This window comes from Leucopleurus acutus, assembly GCF_964270905.1.
Source record: "Leucopleurus acutus genome assembly, chromosome: 3".
NCBI classification, from domain to species: domain Eukaryota; kingdom Metazoa; phylum Chordata; class Mammalia; order Artiodactyla; family Delphinidae; genus Leucopleurus; species Leucopleurus acutus.
The window spans coordinates 132,333,090-132,352,106 of record NC_139145.1 but is presented as its reverse complement, the minus strand read 5'-3'; the positions used below and the strand labels follow the sequence as shown (position 1 = coordinate 132,352,106).

General features: G+C 37.9%; 2 protein-coding genes across 3 annotated transcripts in view; one reads left to right on the top strand and one right to left on the bottom strand.

The window, feature by feature from the left end:
• The first annotated feature begins 447 nt into the window (after positions 1-447).
• On the top strand, positions 448-7,691 carry SETD9 (SET domain containing 9). The gene is made up of 6 exons (XM_082835192.1): positions 448-562; positions 2,175-2,542; positions 3,745-3,868; positions 4,091-4,206; positions 4,931-5,036; positions 7,019-7,691. The coding sequence occupies exons 1-6, from the start codon at positions 465-467 to the stop codon at positions 7,104-7,106; spliced, it is 900 nt and encodes a 299-aa protein (XP_082691318.1). The 5' UTR covers positions 448-464; the 3' UTR covers positions 7,107-7,691.
• A 3,949-nt stretch (positions 7,692-11,640) lies between these two features.
• MIER3 (MIER family member 3) overlaps positions 11,641-19,017 on the bottom strand; it is a 30,273-nt gene continuing 22,896 nt past the window's right edge. For both annotated transcript variants that reach the window (XM_082835519.1, XM_082835520.1), the window contains exons 11-13: positions 15,959-16,086; positions 15,733-15,875; positions 11,641-15,621 (exon numbers count right to left, since the gene is read on the bottom strand). In XM_082835519.1, the coding sequence (XP_082691645.1) occupies positions 15,164-15,621; positions 15,733-15,875; positions 15,959-16,086 (729 nt within the window). In that variant the 3' untranslated portion in view covers positions 11,641-15,163. The remainder of the gene's footprint in view (positions 15,622-15,732; positions 15,876-15,958; positions 16,087-19,017) is intronic.

Here is a 19,017-nt window from a genome sequence, read left to right as displayed (position 1 = left end):
TAGGTTAGGATTTACCCTCACAGGCAAAGAACAGGAAAGCTGACTTTCCAGACTGAGGAAGCGGCATCAACACATTTATTTTTTAATAAACACCTGATGTGAAGATGGCTGAGTTATTCTAGTAGTTTACCCCTCCTGCAACTAAGCGTGGTCTAATTAATCCTCTCCTAAATGTGAACGCGTGTGTGTGAAAATACACGAGCGAATGGAGAAAGGAAAAGGGAACAAGGAGCCCTCCTACAGCTCTACGCACCTCTGTTTCAGCGAGCTGGGGGTCAATAAAGCAGAGGCACGGAGACACGGCGACAGGAGGCCAGGAGGTACCGGGGCCGCCGAGCGCGGCACTGAGTGCTGAGACCGCAAAGGGGAGGGACGGCGCGGCCTCTGCTCCTCCTCGGGTCGGGGCGGGCCCGAGAAAACCCGCCTCCCCAGTGCCGTCCTCTTCACGGCACCACAGGACGGCCATGCCGGGCCGCCTGCTGCGCGGCCTCTGGCAGCGTTGGCGTCGTTACAAGTACCGCTTCGTACCCTGGATCGCGCTGAACCTAAGCCACAACCCGAGGTGAGAGAGCTGGGCGGCTCGACCAGGGCCGTTTTCCTCTAACCAAGCGACGCCATCTAGACCGCTGGGACTTGGATTAGAGGGCCGAGGTGGGCGGAGCTTCCGGAGGGCGAAGCCTCAAGCAGGCGGAGCCTAAGACGACCCAGGGACCTGAGTGGGCGGGGCCCGAGGTGGGCAGCTCCCGAGGTGGGCGAGGCGGAGGCTGATGGAGTCCGAGTTGGGCTGGGGGCCTGAAGAGGGCGCGGGGCTTTTAGGTGGGCGGGGCCTAAGGCCTATTTCCCGTCGTCCCCGGCGCGGCGAGGTCCGCTAGGACCCCATCGCCCGCGGGCTTTGGCTCGAGTTCTCGCTTTTGCTTGTGCAGGGGCTGGGGTTCCTGGGCTTGGGGGAAAAATAGGAACTTTTGGAAAAGAAAAGAACTTGTACAACGTGAGGGTGCGTGGCCTTCTCTCCGCCAAGGCAGTTAGGAGCTTGAAGTTCCTTAGAAAACCTCCTAACTCCGTAGTTGGTATGGTCACAGCTCCGTAGTTGGTATGGAGAAAACAGCGCAGCTCGGCTGTGAGGATAACAGCTTGGAGTAGCTGATGAATAAAAACGAGCAAAAAGCCAATAAAAGCATGTCGGAATATTGGATTTAGAATACGGATTCAGCGCTTGAAGAAGGGGATCTAGCTGAGTGGGTGGCCGTAGGATCATTGTTATTGCCGGCTTTAGTAAGTGGCCTGCTTGTGGTCTGGAAGAAGTCAACGTAATGCTCACTTAAATAGGCAAAGAAGTCAACGTAATGCTCACTTAAATAGGCAAACGAGCTCCGCTGAAGGCTGGTTAATAACCAGAGAGCTTTCCCAGAGTTTCATACTACGGAAACGTGAATTCAGCTGCATCATTACTAGAATTGTGAGGCGGAAATTGGTTCAAGTAAACCAAGAAGTAAAAATAATACTTAAAAACTATTTACGGAAATAAAAAGTGATCTTTAAAGAAGTAATTACTGTGGTGGTGTGATGAATTGGGAGATTGGGATTGACATATATACACTAGTATGTATAAAATAGATAACCTGCTGTATAAGAAAATACATAAAATTAAATTAAAAATAAAAAAGTAATTACTCCTGGGAGAAAATGTGACAAAATATATAATGTTAACTTAAATTTGTCTTTGAAACTACACGCGTGTGAAAAGAGCCATTGCAATATGAGGATTCTCATTATGTAATAACATTCACAGAATGGCTTTGGGTGTAGTGGGAAACTAGCCCTGTTTCCGCTTCTGGCTCTCCCATTTACCCGCTTTCGGACCATGGGCAAGTTCCCTAACATCTTCAAGCTTGAGTTTCCTTGTCTGCAAAAATGGCGTAATGAATGTAAGGACCCAACAGAATTTGGTATGTAATGGGCCTTTCATAAGCATTAGCTGTTGTTGACTTGTGTAGGTATTGTTGGGAGTCAGGTAACTAGAACTAAACCTAAAAAACTCTTTTCTGAACTTCTTAGTTTTATGCCCTTCAAACACATGAGAATAATCTTCATACAGGCCAGTAACCCAGAAGACATCAAGACAGTCTGGCTTTTATCAGTTGAGGGTAGTGAATAGAAACTTTTCCCATTTTCAGGACCCTCCGATACGTTCCAGAGGAATCCAAAGACAAAGTTATCTCAGATGAAGAGGTCCTAGGAACATTACTGAAAGTTTTCCAGGCTCTATTCGTAAATGATTTCAATAAACAATCAGATATCTTGACTGTGTTTCCAGAACCTGTTAAATCAAAATATCAAGACCTACTGTCAGTTCAGCATCCAGGGGTGAAACAGCTTGAATACAGACATCAACAGCAAAATACCTTTACACCAGAAGAAATTCTTTATAAGACATTGGGTTTCAGTGTCACCCGAGCACCTAGCACATTGATTTCGGCTGGAAAAGGTGTCTTCGTTAACAAAGGATTGGTACCAAAAGGCGCGGTTGTATCTATGTATCCTGGTAATGACATAATTAGTACTTGGCCAAAAGTTTCTTATAAAAAAATATAAGTTCAACAAAGTGCCTATCCCTGTAATCCTTGGAGTAAGGGGTTGTATTGGAAACTCTGATTTCCACAGATTTTTCTTTTTTCCACAGATTTTTAAACCCTGATTTGGAAATTAACTGTTTGTAAATTATCTCATGTATTAGAAAGTGTTCTGGAGTATTTGTTGGGATAAATGCATTTTTCTTTTAAGGAAATTTTTCTAATGAATGTTTAAATTTAGGAGATTATAGTATGGCCTACTTTGATAAGACTGATTACTTAGAAATCACTAGAGAATAAGTCAGTTTGGCTTAGCTAATTAATAATTAAAGGTAAAAAATGATATGGGTTAAAACATGAAAGATAAAATTTAAACCTGTAAATCACTGAATAAAGATCTTCCTGCCATTTCTAAACTTGAAAAGTAAAGAAGCTTCTTTTCAAAAGATCATTGACTAGCATGCTAAGTAGAATGTTACTTGTTAAACATATTATTTGGTGTAGTGGAAAGTATGTGTGAATGTTTGTCAGATAGACCTATGTTTTTAAAAAGTCATTCTACTATTTTTTAATTCTGTGAGTCTCAGTTTCCTCCTACCCAACTATCCTAACTCCATAAAGACTAAATAGGACAAGCCAGCAACAAACAAATTAATAGTAAAATAAATAGATTAACATGCCTGGAACATAGGAAGCACCCTGTAAGTATTAATTTTCTCCTTTCCTTCATTGCCAATGAAAGGAAAAACAACCTGAATGTCAGACTCATCTATTCCCGTATATATCTACATTATTTAATTATTAATAAAAATACTTTTCTTAAAAGGCTCTTTAATAGATGACAAATCACACTCTACTTTAAAAAATAAAAACACAGCTTTGTAAAACTGAACCTAAAATGTGGTGTTCACATTTTTTTAACCCAAATAGTCATATTTTATTTGGCTGTGTGGACAAGTTGGTTCTGTGCTCCTTCTGCTATTGGCCACTCTTTAATGAGGGAAGGTAGCCAAAGAGAATCTGATGGTCTAGACGGGAGGTGAAACTTTAGAAAAAGGCAGAGAAATTAAAACAAATTCTTCCATGTTATGTTTATGTTCCAGAGAAAGGTCCTTATCATGATGTTTATGATTTTTATAGGTTGCTATAATAATGTCTTTGTCTTGTATACTAGGTACAGTATATCAAAAGTACGAGCCAATCTTTTTCCAGTCCATTGGAAATCCGTTTATTTTTAGATGCCTGGATGGGGTACTCATTGATGGAAATGACAAAGGAATATCAAAAGTCGTGTATAGGTAAGTTGGTGCCATGTTCAAATTTAATTATAGGAGGTAGAACCGCACCACAATGACTCTGACCACTAGCGTTTGTACTTTAAAGAAAAATCATTTAGGCAGCTGCCCTATTGATTAGACAAAAGTTTTTTAAGAAAAATTTCACTGTTCAATTCTAGGGTTAACTTTCAATTTTAAGATACAGAGGAACAATGTCTTAGCTAATGCTTTCACCTGTTTCAGATCTTGCAATGGGAGGGATCAACTTGGCCCTTTAAAAATGAGTGATAGTACATGGCTAACGTCAGAAATTCATAATCCACTGGCTGTAGGACAGTACGTCAACAATTGTTCAAATGGTAAGTTGGCACCTTGGGGCTGTGAGATATAAATACAGCAGTGGTAATGCTCCTCCTTTGCCATGTGACTGAGTGCCAGAGGCAGTTGAGTTAACATTTCAGCTATTCTAAGCCCTTGAGTAAACTCTAACTTTATAATAGCTGATATCAAAGAGAGAGTTCGGGGAGATAATGATATACATTAACTGGAATTCTTTAACTTACTATTTTTATTCTGATTTTTCAGTAAATATAGGCAATTGATAACTGCCCTTTTGATCATTATTATTTTAATATTTTTTAATACTTAACTTAGAGATTATTTTGTCAGTGCCTCAACATAGCCTTATAGATTACTCACTAGACACTAGACTGGTATCCTCTTTCTGTTGCTAAGTTTGTGAGTTACCTACCTTCTCTAGGACTTAACTTTCCTACAAGTTTGATCATCTGGCTACATTTAACATAGACTTTGGTGTTAGGGAGACATGAATTTGAAGCCTGATTCTTCTACTTAACCTTTACCCTTTCTGAACTTGTTTCCTGATCTTCAAAAAGTAAATAAGACATCCAAACATATGTATATAGATATATAATCTAGCAGTGCCTGGAACATAATAGTGATTATTAATTTGAACGTTTTCTGAAAATTTAGAAAACCATACATCAAGTGCCATAATTCAGTACATAATTCATGACCTTATAAAATGTCTCTGTTTCTAAAAAATTCTGTACTTGTTCCTAGACAGAGCAGCTAATGTCTGTTATCAGGAATTTGATGTGCCTGCAGTTTTCCCTATAGAACTGAAGCAGTATCTTCCAAACATTGCGTACAGCTATGACAAACAAAGGTTAGTCTTCTGGAAGAGCTTTTCCTATCTTCTGTCTTATGCTGTACCTAAAAATATATATTTTTTCTATGAAAAAAACTATATAGAGATTGGGGTAAGTTTTTCAGTGAAAAATTATAACAGATTTTTATGTGCATCACACTTTAGTGTGTTAATGTAGGTTATCTGAAATTTAAAATTTTCCATTAACTTAGCTTATTCTGCTCATTATTACCCACTTTTATTCTGTGTAGTATTTTATAAGTTATCAACCTTAAAGTTTGTTTCAGGTGACTCTTGTTTTTCCTACCTACAAAATCTTCAAATAAATTTTACTTTAAGGATCCTGTTCTCCATTTTACATGGAAGCACCCAGTTGAAGAAAGGGACCAAATTAGACTATTACTTCTTTTGCCTACTTCACTATTAGGTTCAGAAACTTAGTCAAAAAAAGGGAAATATTCAGAAGATATGAATTTTTAAATCTGCTTTTGTTTTTACCATAATTTATTTATTTTTTATACAATTGTTAAAGGTTACTTTCCATGTACAGTTATTACAGAATATTGGCTATATTCCCCATGTTGTACAGTACACCCTTGTGGCCTTACACCCAGCATTTTGTACCTCTCATTCCCCCGCCCCTATGTTGACCCTAGTAACCACTAGTTTGTTCTCTATATCTCTAAGTCTGCTTCTTTTTTGTTATATTCACTGGTTTGTTGTATTTTTTAGATTCCACATATAAGTGATAAGAATATATGTATTTTTTAAAATAATGTTATTTATTTTGGGCAGCATTGGGTCTTCATTGTTGCGCATGGGCTTTCTCTAGTTGCAGCGAGCGGGGGCTACTCTTCGTTGCAGGGCGCGGGCTTCTCATTGCGGTGGCTTCTCGTTACAGAGCACGGGCTCTAGGCGTGTGGGCTTCAGTAGTTGCAGCACATGGGCTCAGTGGTTGTGGCATGCGGGCCCTAGAGCACACAGGCTTCAGTAGTGTTGGCACGCAGGGTCAGCAGTTGTAGCTCGCGGGCTCTAGAGCACAGGCTCAGTAGTTGTGGTGCACGGGCTTAGTTGCTCCGTAGCATGTGGGATCTTCCTGGACCAGGGGTTGAACCCGTGTCCCCTGCATTGGCAGGCAGATTCTTAACCACTGCGCCACCAGGGAAGTCCCTGTATTTTTATTGTAACATTTCTTCTCTGATCGATCATTAAGTGGAAAGTCTACCGAGAATACTCAAGTAACAATTTTTAAATATAAGTAATTCTGTAGAGCTAAGAGTTCTTTATTAACAATGCTATAGGAAGATATTGTCTTTACATCATTTCACTGAGCTGCCAATTGCTAGCAAACTTTATTTTGTACAGGTCCTATTAAATTGTCTTTTGAAGATGAATGATATTTAAAACTTAGACTATTCCCTGTACTTAAACCTTGATAACTTTCATGTCTATGTGTGTGTATTTAACAATGAGGTTTTTTTAGCCTTATACTCTGGGGCATAATATTATTACTGTTCAACAAGTACAAAAAAAGTTAAATGAGTAGGAACATTGAAGGTGTGCATTATGTCTTGTGTCCATAAAAAGTATTTTTTTAATTCCCATAAATTATAAAGTAATGTTTCCAGCTTTGCAGAATACAAAGATACAAATTAATTTTTTTAAGTGTTGAATTATAATAAATTATAATAAATGTCATTTTAAAATGCTTTTTGTGATACCAGTTTTGAGGGCTTGAACATAGAAACAACATTTTCAAAAGAAGTAGTCCGTTGTATAAACAATTGACTTGTGGTCTTTTTAAATAATACAAAATAAACATACTCTAAAATGCCTTCATCAGTGATAAGAACTATTTCCTCATGGAAATCAAATACATAAAGTAAGATGATAGTAAGGAATCTGAATAAAATTCTCTAAAATCCATATTGGTTGTATTAAAACATGAGCTTGTATCTGTTAATACTTCTAATTTTGTCTATGTTTCTTTTTGTTTTCAGTCCACTTCGATGTGTCATTCTTGTCGCACTCAGGGACATCAAACAAGGAGAAGAGCTTTTTTCAAACTACTATACAATTGTCAGCTAACTGTATGAAATTAGGTTTTCTATTCAGCTACTGAGTTAATTCTAAATGTTTTTGTTGTTTCTCTGAGTTCCACCTACAGAGCAAATATTCTGAAACCTAATTGGAGTGGGAACTTTTTAGTTTTTATTGATATTTGTGTTTCAGTTCCATCATGAAAGCTATTTGCTTCATTACAATTTCAAATTTGTAATGCAATTCCAGTGTTAATTGGTTTTCACCTAAGTACACAGTAGTTTACTAAATTAAAACCCACTGTCTGAACTTACAGTTTCAACTTTTCTTTTGTATATTTTGATTATCTCTGTGATGGTTTATCAAATTTTAGCCAAGTCATCAGCAATTCTTGTACTATTGATGTGTACTAACTTCCATAAAGACTTAATTTTTCCAGAATATTCTAAAACCAAAAATATTTGTTGTGTTGTCATGAGTTAATTGGGGGGTGTGTGTGTGTGTGTGATTTAAAGATTGTTTTAGGGACTTCCCTGGTGGCACAGTGGTTAAGAATCTGCCTGCCAGTGCAGGGGACATGGGTTTGAGCCCTGGTCTGGGAAGATCCCACATGCCGTGGAACAACTAAGCCCGTGAGCCACAACTACTGAGCCTGTGCTCTAGAGCCCGTGTGCCACAACTACTGAGCCCACGTGCCACAACTACTGAGCCCACGTGCCACAACTACTGAAGCCCGTGCACCTAGAGCCCATGCTCCACAACAAGAGAAGCCACCACAATGAGAAGCCCGTGCACTGCAATGAAGAGTAGCCCCGGCTCGCTGCAACTAGAGAAAGCCCATGTGCAGCAACAAAGACCCAACACAGCCAAATATAAATAAAATAAATTTATTTTTAAAAAAAATTTAACAGAAACAAAAAAAAGATTGTTTTAGCTGGTTAAGGGAAAAATGGGGGGGGTCATCATACTATTTACTGTATGTGAACATTTACACACACACACACACACACACACACACACACAGTTTAAGAGTGTAAGATTGTTTTGGCATGGAATTATAGTTAAAAGATGGTGGTGGGAGGAACACCTATCCCCTATTCCACACTTTTCATATTTGGACAGCTTCCATAAGTAATTCTCCTGCCTCTTTCTCCACCCACTGGTGAAAGAGTGATTTTCTGAGATTATCTTTAGGGAAGAACTAGGCACCCATGGCCCAAACCCCTCTAGTTCCTTTTCTGTGGACTCTCCCAGCTGAGTCTGTTCTGGGCTGCTCTCTGCCCTGTGCAGGGAGTAGCCTGTAGTCAGCCCAGCCAGTGAAGGAGTGAATTTAGTTCAGAGGTAGAGTATTAGTGAGCTGACCTGGCCTCAGCTCTGAAGCCACATTCTCCAGTTTTATTAGTAAGAGTTACTCTGATCTCCATCAACCTGACTCCTGCATCCAACCCTCAGTTCCAAACTTGGATAGGGAGGAGGGTGTTATTTTTTGGGTCCCTCAAATCCTAACATGGCACCTATACAACCAGATTCTGACCATCTCCACTGCTACACCAACAGCTTTTCTCAGTTTATTGCAATTTCAGTGGCCTCCTAACTGCCTTCCCTGTTTCCATTCCTGCCCCTTTTACAGAATAGAACACCAAGAGGGATTCTTTCAAACACAAATCAGATCCTAACCCGCCTCTGCTCAGAACTCTTTGATTACTCCTGCTTTGGAGTAAATGCCGGTCTTCCATTACCTCTGATCTCACGTCCTGCTCACTCCACCCAGCCACACCTGCCTCCTTGCCACTCCTACAGCCTGCCGGGCACACTCCCACCTCAGGGCTTTTGCACTAGTTCTCTCTGCCTCCAAAAACCTCCCCCCAGACAGCCATACAGCTCATTCCCTGTCACCTTGCCTAACCAACCTATGGAAATTTACAATCCCCAACCGCCAACCCCTAAAATCCCCATCCATTTCTTCTCTGTAGTATTTATCATGTATGTCCATGTAAATCCATGGAAGCATCTCTTTTTCTCAGGCTCATTTGTTTTTTATTTGTGCCGCCAAGATTCTGAGATGCCGGGGGACTCATATTATTAAAAAAGCCAAGCCACTTGATCAAGAAGATCCTATTGGGCTTCCCTGGTGGCGCAGTGGTTGAGAGTCCGCCTGCCGATGCAGGGGACACGGGTTTGTGCCCCGGTACGGGAATATCCCACATGCCGCGGAGCGGCTGGGCTCGTGAGCCATGGCCACTGAGCCTGCGCGTCCGCAGCCTGTGCTCCGCAACGGGAGAGGCCACAACAGTGAGAGGCCCGCGTACAGCAAATAAATAAATAAATAATAAGATCCTATTACTCAGAACTTTATATAAGATACAGAAACTTAACTCCTGTGGCCATATTAGGTATTTAGGAGTGAAGTATTGCAATGTAAAAGACTTTTTAAAAATAAGTCAGAGGACTTCCCTGGTGGCGTAGTGGTTGGGAGTCTCCCTGCCGATGCAGGGGATATGGGTTCGAGCCCTTGTCCGGGGTGATCCCACATGCCGCAGAGCGGCTGGGCCCGTGCACCACAGCCGCTGAGCCTGCGCTCTAGAGCCCATGCTCCGCAGCTGAGGCCGCCGCAGTGAGAGGCCCACACACTGCAACAAGGACCCAACGCAGCCAAAAATAAATAAAAATAAAACAAATTTATAAATAAATAAGTCAGAAAAAATGCATATTATATAGAAAGAGAACAAATATGGTAAAAAGTTAATCGTTTAATCTGGATTGTTCTTCATACTGTTATTTTAACTCTTGTCTTAAAAGTTTTATTATTTTAAGTTGGGAGAAACGTCACCATCAGCTTAAGAGTCATCAAACATTTAGTGAATGCCTACTATGTGAAGGGTCCTGGAAGATTCAAAGAATAAAACACAGTTCCTGCTGATAAAATACTTACAATGGGACTATAAAGCGTACCCAGTACCATGACTTGGTTTGGACTGGAGAGGTGAAGATATTTTTAAAAAATAAAACATTGATTTTTTTTTAAAGAACCACTTTTTCCTTACTAGAATATTTTTTTAAGGTTTATAAATGACATATCATTTCTGACATGCTTATGAAATGCTTTTATTAATTCTACACCAGGAAACAACTCTGTGGCAGTATTGGCTTTTTGTGTAAAAACAATCTCATCAAAATCGAGGTACACTATAGAGCATGTGTCTCTCTAAAGTGAATATGCCAGCTATAGTATATTAAACCTTGAAAAATGTGAGCATTTCTGGTCTAGGACTATGACTTCACTGCCCTGTGCACTGTTTTGTCAGAGAACCCAGATAGACACAGAGAAGAGAATAAAGATCAGAGATCACTTACCTGGGTGGGAAACTGTAAACAGTGCTATATCCCAGGGACTAATTTAAATTAAAAATGAAAGTGTGGGGCTTCCCTGGTGGCGCAGTGGTTGAGAGTCCGCCTGCCGATGCAGGGGACACGGGTTCGTTCCCCGGTCTGGGAAGATCCCACGTGCCGCGGAGCGGCTGGGCCCGTGAACCATGGCCACTGAGCCTGCGCGTCCGGAGTCTGTGCTCTGCAACGGGAGAGGCCACAACAGTGAGAGGCCCGCGTACCGCAAAAAAAAAAAAGAAAGTGTGTATAATGAAATACCCAATTTACAGATGCCATGAAATCTTTAAGTCAGAGAAGCAGCTGGCTCAAAAAGTATACCATTGATGGAAATTATGGCCAAAATGGGTAAGGTCTACAAGTGACTAGATTATTCTGCTCCCACAAGGCTCTCCTCCCTCCCCTAAAAGACTAAAGCGCTATGCTCTTATATGGCGTTTGGCTGACCTCTTGGCTGTATTCAAAACACTGGTCCTTGTACCTCCTTTGAAGGCACTTCTGTGTATGTGTCCACCAGATAGCCCTGCACATTAAGGAAGAAATGTGGTTTTAGATAAGCAACTGAAGCAGAGACGTCAAGGTTTTTATCCTCCTCTTGTCCTTGTACAAAATCTGGACATTATGTGCAATCTGATCACTGCATATTAAGAATGGAACTACAGAGAGAAAGCTCTGGTCAGAGCAAGTGAAATATGGGGACAGACTTGTGAAATTAGGCTAAGGTGAGATATTTAGCTTGAAAAGATGAAGACTTAGGGAAGATATTTCTAGAGTCTACTAAACTATGAATATTATGATAAGGAAGACTAGTTTACTATAAATATATTGTCAAATAATAACATCTGATCAAATTTCAGATTTCATGTCTTCCTAAATGACAACAGTTACTGAGAAACTTGTTTGAAACATAACAGACATTCAGTAAATACTTCCTGAATGAAACTAAAAGTATGTACAATCCCCACTTTGGGATAACGAGAATTTTATTATAGATGGAAATTTATTTTAGAGGAGTTAAAGAAAACTTATTTTATCTACCAATTTTATTACTTACCTATCAAATATCTTATTTACTACATCTAAACCAACTTAACAGTGGTTAAATATCTACCCATGTGTTATAGCTTAAGAATTATTAAATAAAAATCTATTTGTGGCAAATACTCACACGAACCAAGAAGAAAAAAGATTTCCAGATTTTTATTTCTGGAACTGTACACCAGGTATTAAAGTACAACAAATACAAAATAATGCTCAAAAAAATCAGTGTTTATGTACAAATATTAAAATCAATGCAACAATAGCAACTTCCTCTTGAACATCTGATACTAAAACTTGTTCTGATTGTCACTAATCAATCTCATACTCACAGCGTACTTATTTCAAACTGGGACAATTGGAATCACTGGTCATCTAAGAGGAGTTTTAATATCTACCATATTTAACAATAAAACTAATAGTTTCCTCCTTTTAGTGAAAAAATTAAGAACTTTTTAAAAAACATAGTAATGTCAATATTTTTATAAATTATTTCGATTTCCATTTGTAGACAATGTGCTTTGAAACTCTGGGCAAACAATCTCCTTGGTGGTCAGGTTTATTTGTTGGTTTACATTCAAAGTTGAAGTATTCACTAGAGACTTTGGTTAAATTAAACAGTATCACTATGCTCTATTAGATCTGACGTTCTCAAATATTATGACCCTCAATTGTAAAAATTAAAAAGGAAACAATTGCACAATTCTTTGACCTAATTGTACACACTTTAGTATTGTTTAAACAGTATTCTACATCCTTCAAGTAAATTCAGCAGTTGACCATGACAAGAGGAAAACTAAACACTGAAAAAGCTAGCATGAAAAAGTGGAGTACAACTAACAAAAGTAAAGTATTGCTATAATCACAGCACCAGTTTCACTTCTAAATGAATCCGCTGTCCTCTTCAAACCCCCTGTACATAAAAGACACATCAGCCAACACTGCAACTGCTCACCATGGATTTTTGGTTTGTTCATACAAAAATAATATGGCAAAGGAAAAAGAAAAAAGAATTTATCACAGTTTGTTATAAGAATTGTGCTTAACACTTGATAATAAAGGCATTATTGTTTCTTCTTATGACTGCAAATCAGTTATTTTCATGCTCTCAAACGCAATTCTTCTAATAAACAGTAACAAATTCTCTGTTAAGATGCTTAAACGGAAAGGAAAAAACCCAGTAAATCCAGATTTAAAAGGAAATTCAATAAATAGCTATTTTACATGAATAAAGTCATAGTGGTACAATTTATGAATGTCACATCAAGCATGCACAAAAATGGTATTATACATGGAGGAAGCAGTCAGAAAATATTGAATTAGATCTAAAAAGAGATGAAGACTTTACATATATATACAAAAATCTTGCAAATTATTGCCTCATTTTAACAAGGAATTAAAAGTAAACGTTACCAGCCAGTTAGCGCTCTCTAAGAGGCTAAAATCAGATTGGCGTTTAAAAATCCATTAAACTAGCTGGAAATTATTTTTCTCTCATATCATTTCTGGATTTTGGTCAAAAATCTTTATTTAAATAACTAAAGTGTCCATTCAACTTGCTGATAATCAAAACTTCAGATAAGAAACACTGTTTCCATCTTATATCAAGATCCCAGCAATGCATAGATAAACTGAATATATTACTGCATCAGCTACTGAGAATGGGCATGTTCATTTAAGTGCAACTGGTATTAGCATTCAGTCATCTTTGTGTAAATTATTTTATACAGACCAGCCACTGTAAACCCAGAGTAAAAATTAAAGTTATAACAATGGAAGATTATGGCCAGTATCTTACTAAATTATAGGTGTATTCATTTTTAACAAAAGAAATTAGGTTCAAAGTTTAGCACAACACCACAGCAATAAGAAGCTGACAACTTGGAAAAAAATATCTGAAAGCAACATAGAACCCAGGCTACCCATTATTTACTGTGTGCATACAGGAATGCTAGACTTTAGATGTATAAATTAGAGACTGACTTTAAGTTATTAATTTAACTACTTTTCGTCCACTGTGCTAAACTAACTTTTATAGTAAATGTGCTAATGCGTAAACACTTCAAAGCAATCTTCATTAAAATGCTGCAAAGAAAAGAATACACATCATCCAAAACTAAGGATGTCATTGCAGTTCACAGTTTGTATAATAAATACCCTCCCTTTCCATCACTACTAAGGTAACTACATTCTATCTATTCATCAGCACAACCTTGAAGCGACTTATACTTACAAATATCAGCAATGTAGCCAAACATTTAAGTTTCTGCAAAGCAAGACAACTAGTAGAAACTGAAAAATTTAATTGACAGTGCAAAAAAAAAAAAAAAGTAAAATTCTGTGTTTTAACTGAACTATAAAAGCAAAGCTTATCACATCCTAATACTGCATTACATATTGTTTGAATTCACCTTATAACTTAAAGATGCATGTCTATACAGCAAAAATGGCCTAAGTTTAAGACAATGGCTTCTCATTCACAATGTTTGGAATAAAAATAAAACTGAGTTTGAGATGCAACTGAACGTCAATCACTTTTTAAAACTTAAAGTGGTAACGTACCATTCTATTTCAGATAGGAACTCACATTTTTCTTGCCAGTAACTGTTCAAGCTAAACAGAGAAGTTTAAATATACTTCAAGGTTCTACTGCATTTTATGTCTAAAATCTAGAAATCCCTCCTAAATATTAACACTTTGAACTGCACCACTATAAAAAAACTTAAGAGGTGTCCCAAAATGTAAACCAATGAGTGGCAACATCCTAGGCTTTGTAGACTGTGCCCTGCAAGTCAACTGCCTCAGGATAAACTAAATTATCAATGACTGGTATGATTTTTATGATTACAATCTTGATAATGGTGGACAAAACCCCATCTAAATACCACACCTCCAAATGCCAAACTTTTAGCCAATAACTGAAGTTACACAGAAATCTTCCGGCAGTAAAATGACCAATTCTGTGTAAGGTAGCCCTGGTCTAGAATTCTGAAACAGGATCCAAGCAAGCGTCTTCATAATTTGCACGCAGTTCCTCGTGCTGGCTTCCATAAAGATGGACTTGCTGTTTTGTAAACTGAAGTGCTCTAGTTGAACAACATGAGAGAAGTTTCCATTTTTAAAAAAATCCTTGCATGTTTGTGCAGTTTAAAGAAACCTACCCCTGCTTTTATTTAATTAAGAAAATAAAACCAAAAAATGCTACATTGAGCAGGGATCAGGATCGGTACCTGTAAACATTGTTATTCCACTGCATCCATTACGGCAAAAGGAATTTACATGAATAGAAGCCACTCCATTCAGTTCAGAACATCTGTGCTGGTTTTGAGCTGGTGGCCTCTGTCTACAGGTTTTAAAATTGGGAGTGAGGGCAGTGGGGAACAGAAAATAGAAAAAGAAGGGAGTGGGGAAGAGGTACTGGGGATGAGGAAGAGATAAGCAGAGCTTAAAGCTGCACCACAGAGTTCAATCTTAGTCCCCAACTCTGCTGATCATAGTTCATTTCCACATTTATGGATTGAAAATGAAAATACTCTTGATAAATCAAGATATAGTTCTATACATACTGACATCACTGATGTCATAGTGAAAAAAGTTCAAACTTCCAGTGAAAGACTAAGCAAACCTGATACTTTCCTGGTACTGGTACTGCACACCCACTGTTTCTGGGCCCCTCACTCACGTCACTCAGAATGAAGGGCGGCATGCTGATGCAGAGCGTGGGCACTGATGAAACCATTGGTCTCGTTGGCAGACAGACTGCCAAAGTCAGCCACAGACACGGCCATTTTGGCACTGGTGATATGATGTGTGTGATTTTCAAAGTCCACACCCAAATTATTTGCAGAAACCTCATTCATAAAGGATTCAGGAACAGCAATACCCATTTTCAATCTCTTTGCTGGTCTTTCTGACTCTTCACTGCACATGTTCATGGGGTTTAGCTCTGAGTGATAAAATCCAGTCTCAAATAAGTTAAAACAATCACTTTCCCCATTGCTGGGCAGGGTGAGTAACTCCTCTGTTCCAACAGGCACATGATTGACTTGTCCACGGGGTGTGCTGCCCAGTGGAGGAAAGCTATCATCCAAACAACTCACATCCGCTGGATCGCAGACGGTCGCTACACTGCTGGTCAAAGCTAAAAAAGAGACGGAAAATGGTTTAAGTAAGCGGTCTGACGTCATGCCACAAAGAGGATATAAGTTTGCCCCAAGCTATGGTAAAAAATGCAAAAAGATGCTCATGTTACCTGTCAAGTCACTGGCAGTGAAAGAGCTGAGAATGTTCAGCTGTTGATCAGGAACAGGCTCAGGTCGGTTAGATGTTAAGGCTGAAGAATTTACTGTCCCACCCAGAGCTTCTGTTTCATCTACCAAACGATCCATATAGTCCCTAAAAAACACACCCCAATAATTTTATGACTGCATATCACAGTTAAAAACAAAAATCCCAGAAGTCAATCCCACAGTACTTACGTAACTCCAGGGTGATGGTTATATCGTTTCTTTCCAAATCTTGTCTGTTGAGCAAAGTAATCATAACGTTCAGATTTCTTCCACATATAGTAGAATGCTACACATTCAGCAACTGTTCTAGTTCTCACCTAACAAAAAAAGTTGCATTTTTTAAAATCAACATATTCTATGCATTTTTTAATAACTATTTTTTTTTACAACCCATAGGTCTTATTTTCTATCTTCCCAATTATGAAATTCTGAACTTTTTATTAGTGAACTGCCGTTACATTTACACTATTTAATAATGAGGCTGACTTCAAAAGCCCAAGGCTTTTTCTTTAAATCAGAATGTAATAATAATAATAAATGCGTATCCAGAAATTATCTTTTTTTAAACCTTTACCGAAAATCTTAAAACACTGACATCCTTTACTTTTCTTCACTGAACTTTCACTGTGATTCTGACTGTAGCAGGGGTCCTTCTTAACCCTGAGGGATCCATGAATGAGCTTCGTTGGGATCTATTAATTCCCCAAATTTCATGCAGGTATACTTTTCTGGGGAGAAGGGTGCAGCTTCATCAGATTATCAAAGGGTTCCATGGCCCAAAAGAGATTAAGAACCATTTGCAAAGGGATCAGTACTCTACCGCATCTGGAATTTAAGATGATTGCCAGATAAAGGCAGAATTTTTTCCTTTAACATGCACTTGGCTCTTAGCGCCAACAGAGTTTGGTAAGAACAACAACAACAATAAAATTTGAGCCTCGTTCAACTTGGCTCCACATGCAGACTAGGGCTCTTCTAACTATATATAGCTAAAGGTATGAGTTCAGATGTACAGACAAAATTCTGTATCTTTACCCAATAAACACTTTCTCCCCTGCTTAATCAGTACCCAATAAGGACATTTCAGAATCTCTATCCTGATTAGTGAGCATGTTGTGATATAAGATCATAATATAGGAACAAGCTTTTTAAACCAAGAAATAAGGTATACCTTTCAATAAATACATTAGCCATAACTCTTCAAAAAGAATATAGGCTTCTTGGGAACAGAGACCTTTCCTGTCTTATTCACTGATGTATCTCTAGAGCTTAAAAGAATATCTGGTAAATGATAAAGCTTATTTGTGAAATAAATGAATATATTTCATAAATTATTGCTAAACTGAGATTTTATTTTGACTTAAAAGGGCAACTGTTTCATCTTTCAATAAATTAAACACTTAATCTCATCTGTGAGAAAACAATAGGTTTTCATACATACAAAAAAGCACTGAAGTATTCAACATCATACTGGAAGATCTAGCTAAATGCAATAAGAAAAGAAATAAAAGGTATACAGATTGAGAAGAAAGAAATAAAACTGTCTGTTCACAGATGACATGATTGTCTATATAGAAAATCCTAAAGAAGCAACAAAAAACCCTCCTGGAACTAATAAATGATTATAGCAAGGTTGCAGGACACAAGGTTAATATGCAAAAGTCAATTGCTTTCCTATATACCAGCAATTAGCAATTGATATTTGAAATTAAAAACACAATACCATCTACATTAGCGCCCCCAAAATGAAATACTTAGGTATATACCTAATAAAATACATGTAAGATCTATATGAGAAAATCTACAAAATTCTGATTAAAGAAATCAAAGAAGATTTAAATAAATTGAGAGATATTCCATGTTCACAGATAGGAAGACTGATTATTGTTAAGGTGTCAGTTCTTCCCAACTTGATTTATAGATTCAGTGAAATCCCAATTAAAATTCCAGCAAGTTATTTTGTAAATACTGACAAATTAATTCTAAAGTTTATATGCAAAGGCAAAAGACCCAGAATAGCCAACACAATATTGAAGGAGAAGAACAAAGTCGGAGGATAGATACTACCCAACTTCAAGACTTACTATTAAGCTATCGTAATTAAGATAGTGTGGTACTGGTGAAAAAATAAACAAATACGTTAATGGAACACAATAGAGAGCCCAGAAACAGACTCACACAAATATAGTCAACTAATCTTTGACAAAGGAGCAAAGGCAATTCAATGAAGGAAGGATCATCTTTTCAACAAACAGCACTAGAACAAGTGGACATCTATATCCACCTTTCACAAAAACTCAAAATGGATTATAAGACCTAAAAGTACACTACAAAACTATAAAAGCTCCTAGAAGATAACACAGGAAAAAACCTAGATGACATTGGGGATAGTGATGACTTTTTAGGAACAACAATACAAACACAATCTATGAAAGAAAAATTGATAAGTTGGACTAATTAAAATTAAAAACGTCTACTCTGCAAAAGACACTGTTAAGAGAATGAAAAGACAGGCCAAAGACTGGGAGAAAATATTCAAAACTCACACATATTTTTTTGGACTGTTATCCAAAATATATAAAGAACTCTTGCAATTCAACAATAAGAAAACAAACCACCCAATTAAAAAATGTGCTAAAGACCCTAACAGACACCTCACCAAAGAAGATATATAGATGGCGAATAAGCATATGAAAAAATGACCCACATATGTCATCAGGGAAATGCAAATTAAAACAAGATACCACTACACATTTTAGAATAGCCAAAATCCAAAACAATGACACCACCAGATACTGGCAAGGATGTGGAACAAGAGGAACTCTCTCATTCATTGCTGGTAGGAATGCAAAATGGCACAGACACTTTGGAAGACAGTCTGGCGGTTTCTTACAAAACTATCCATACTTGCTTAAAGAAAAAGAAAAAGAAAAAAAAAAAAAACATTGTAAACCAATTATACTCCAATAAAGATGTTTAAAAAAACCCAAAATAACAACAACAACAAAATATCCATACTATTACCATATCATCCAACAATCACACTTACTGGTATTTACCCAAAGGAGTTGAAAACTTATGTCCAAAAAAACCCCTGCACACTGATGCTTACAGCTGCTTTACTCGTAACTGCCAAAACTTGAAAGCAACCAAGATGTCCTCCAAATGGTGAATGGATAAACAAATTGGTACATCCATACAATGGAATATTATTCAGTGATAAAAAGAAATGAGCCACACTAAGACTC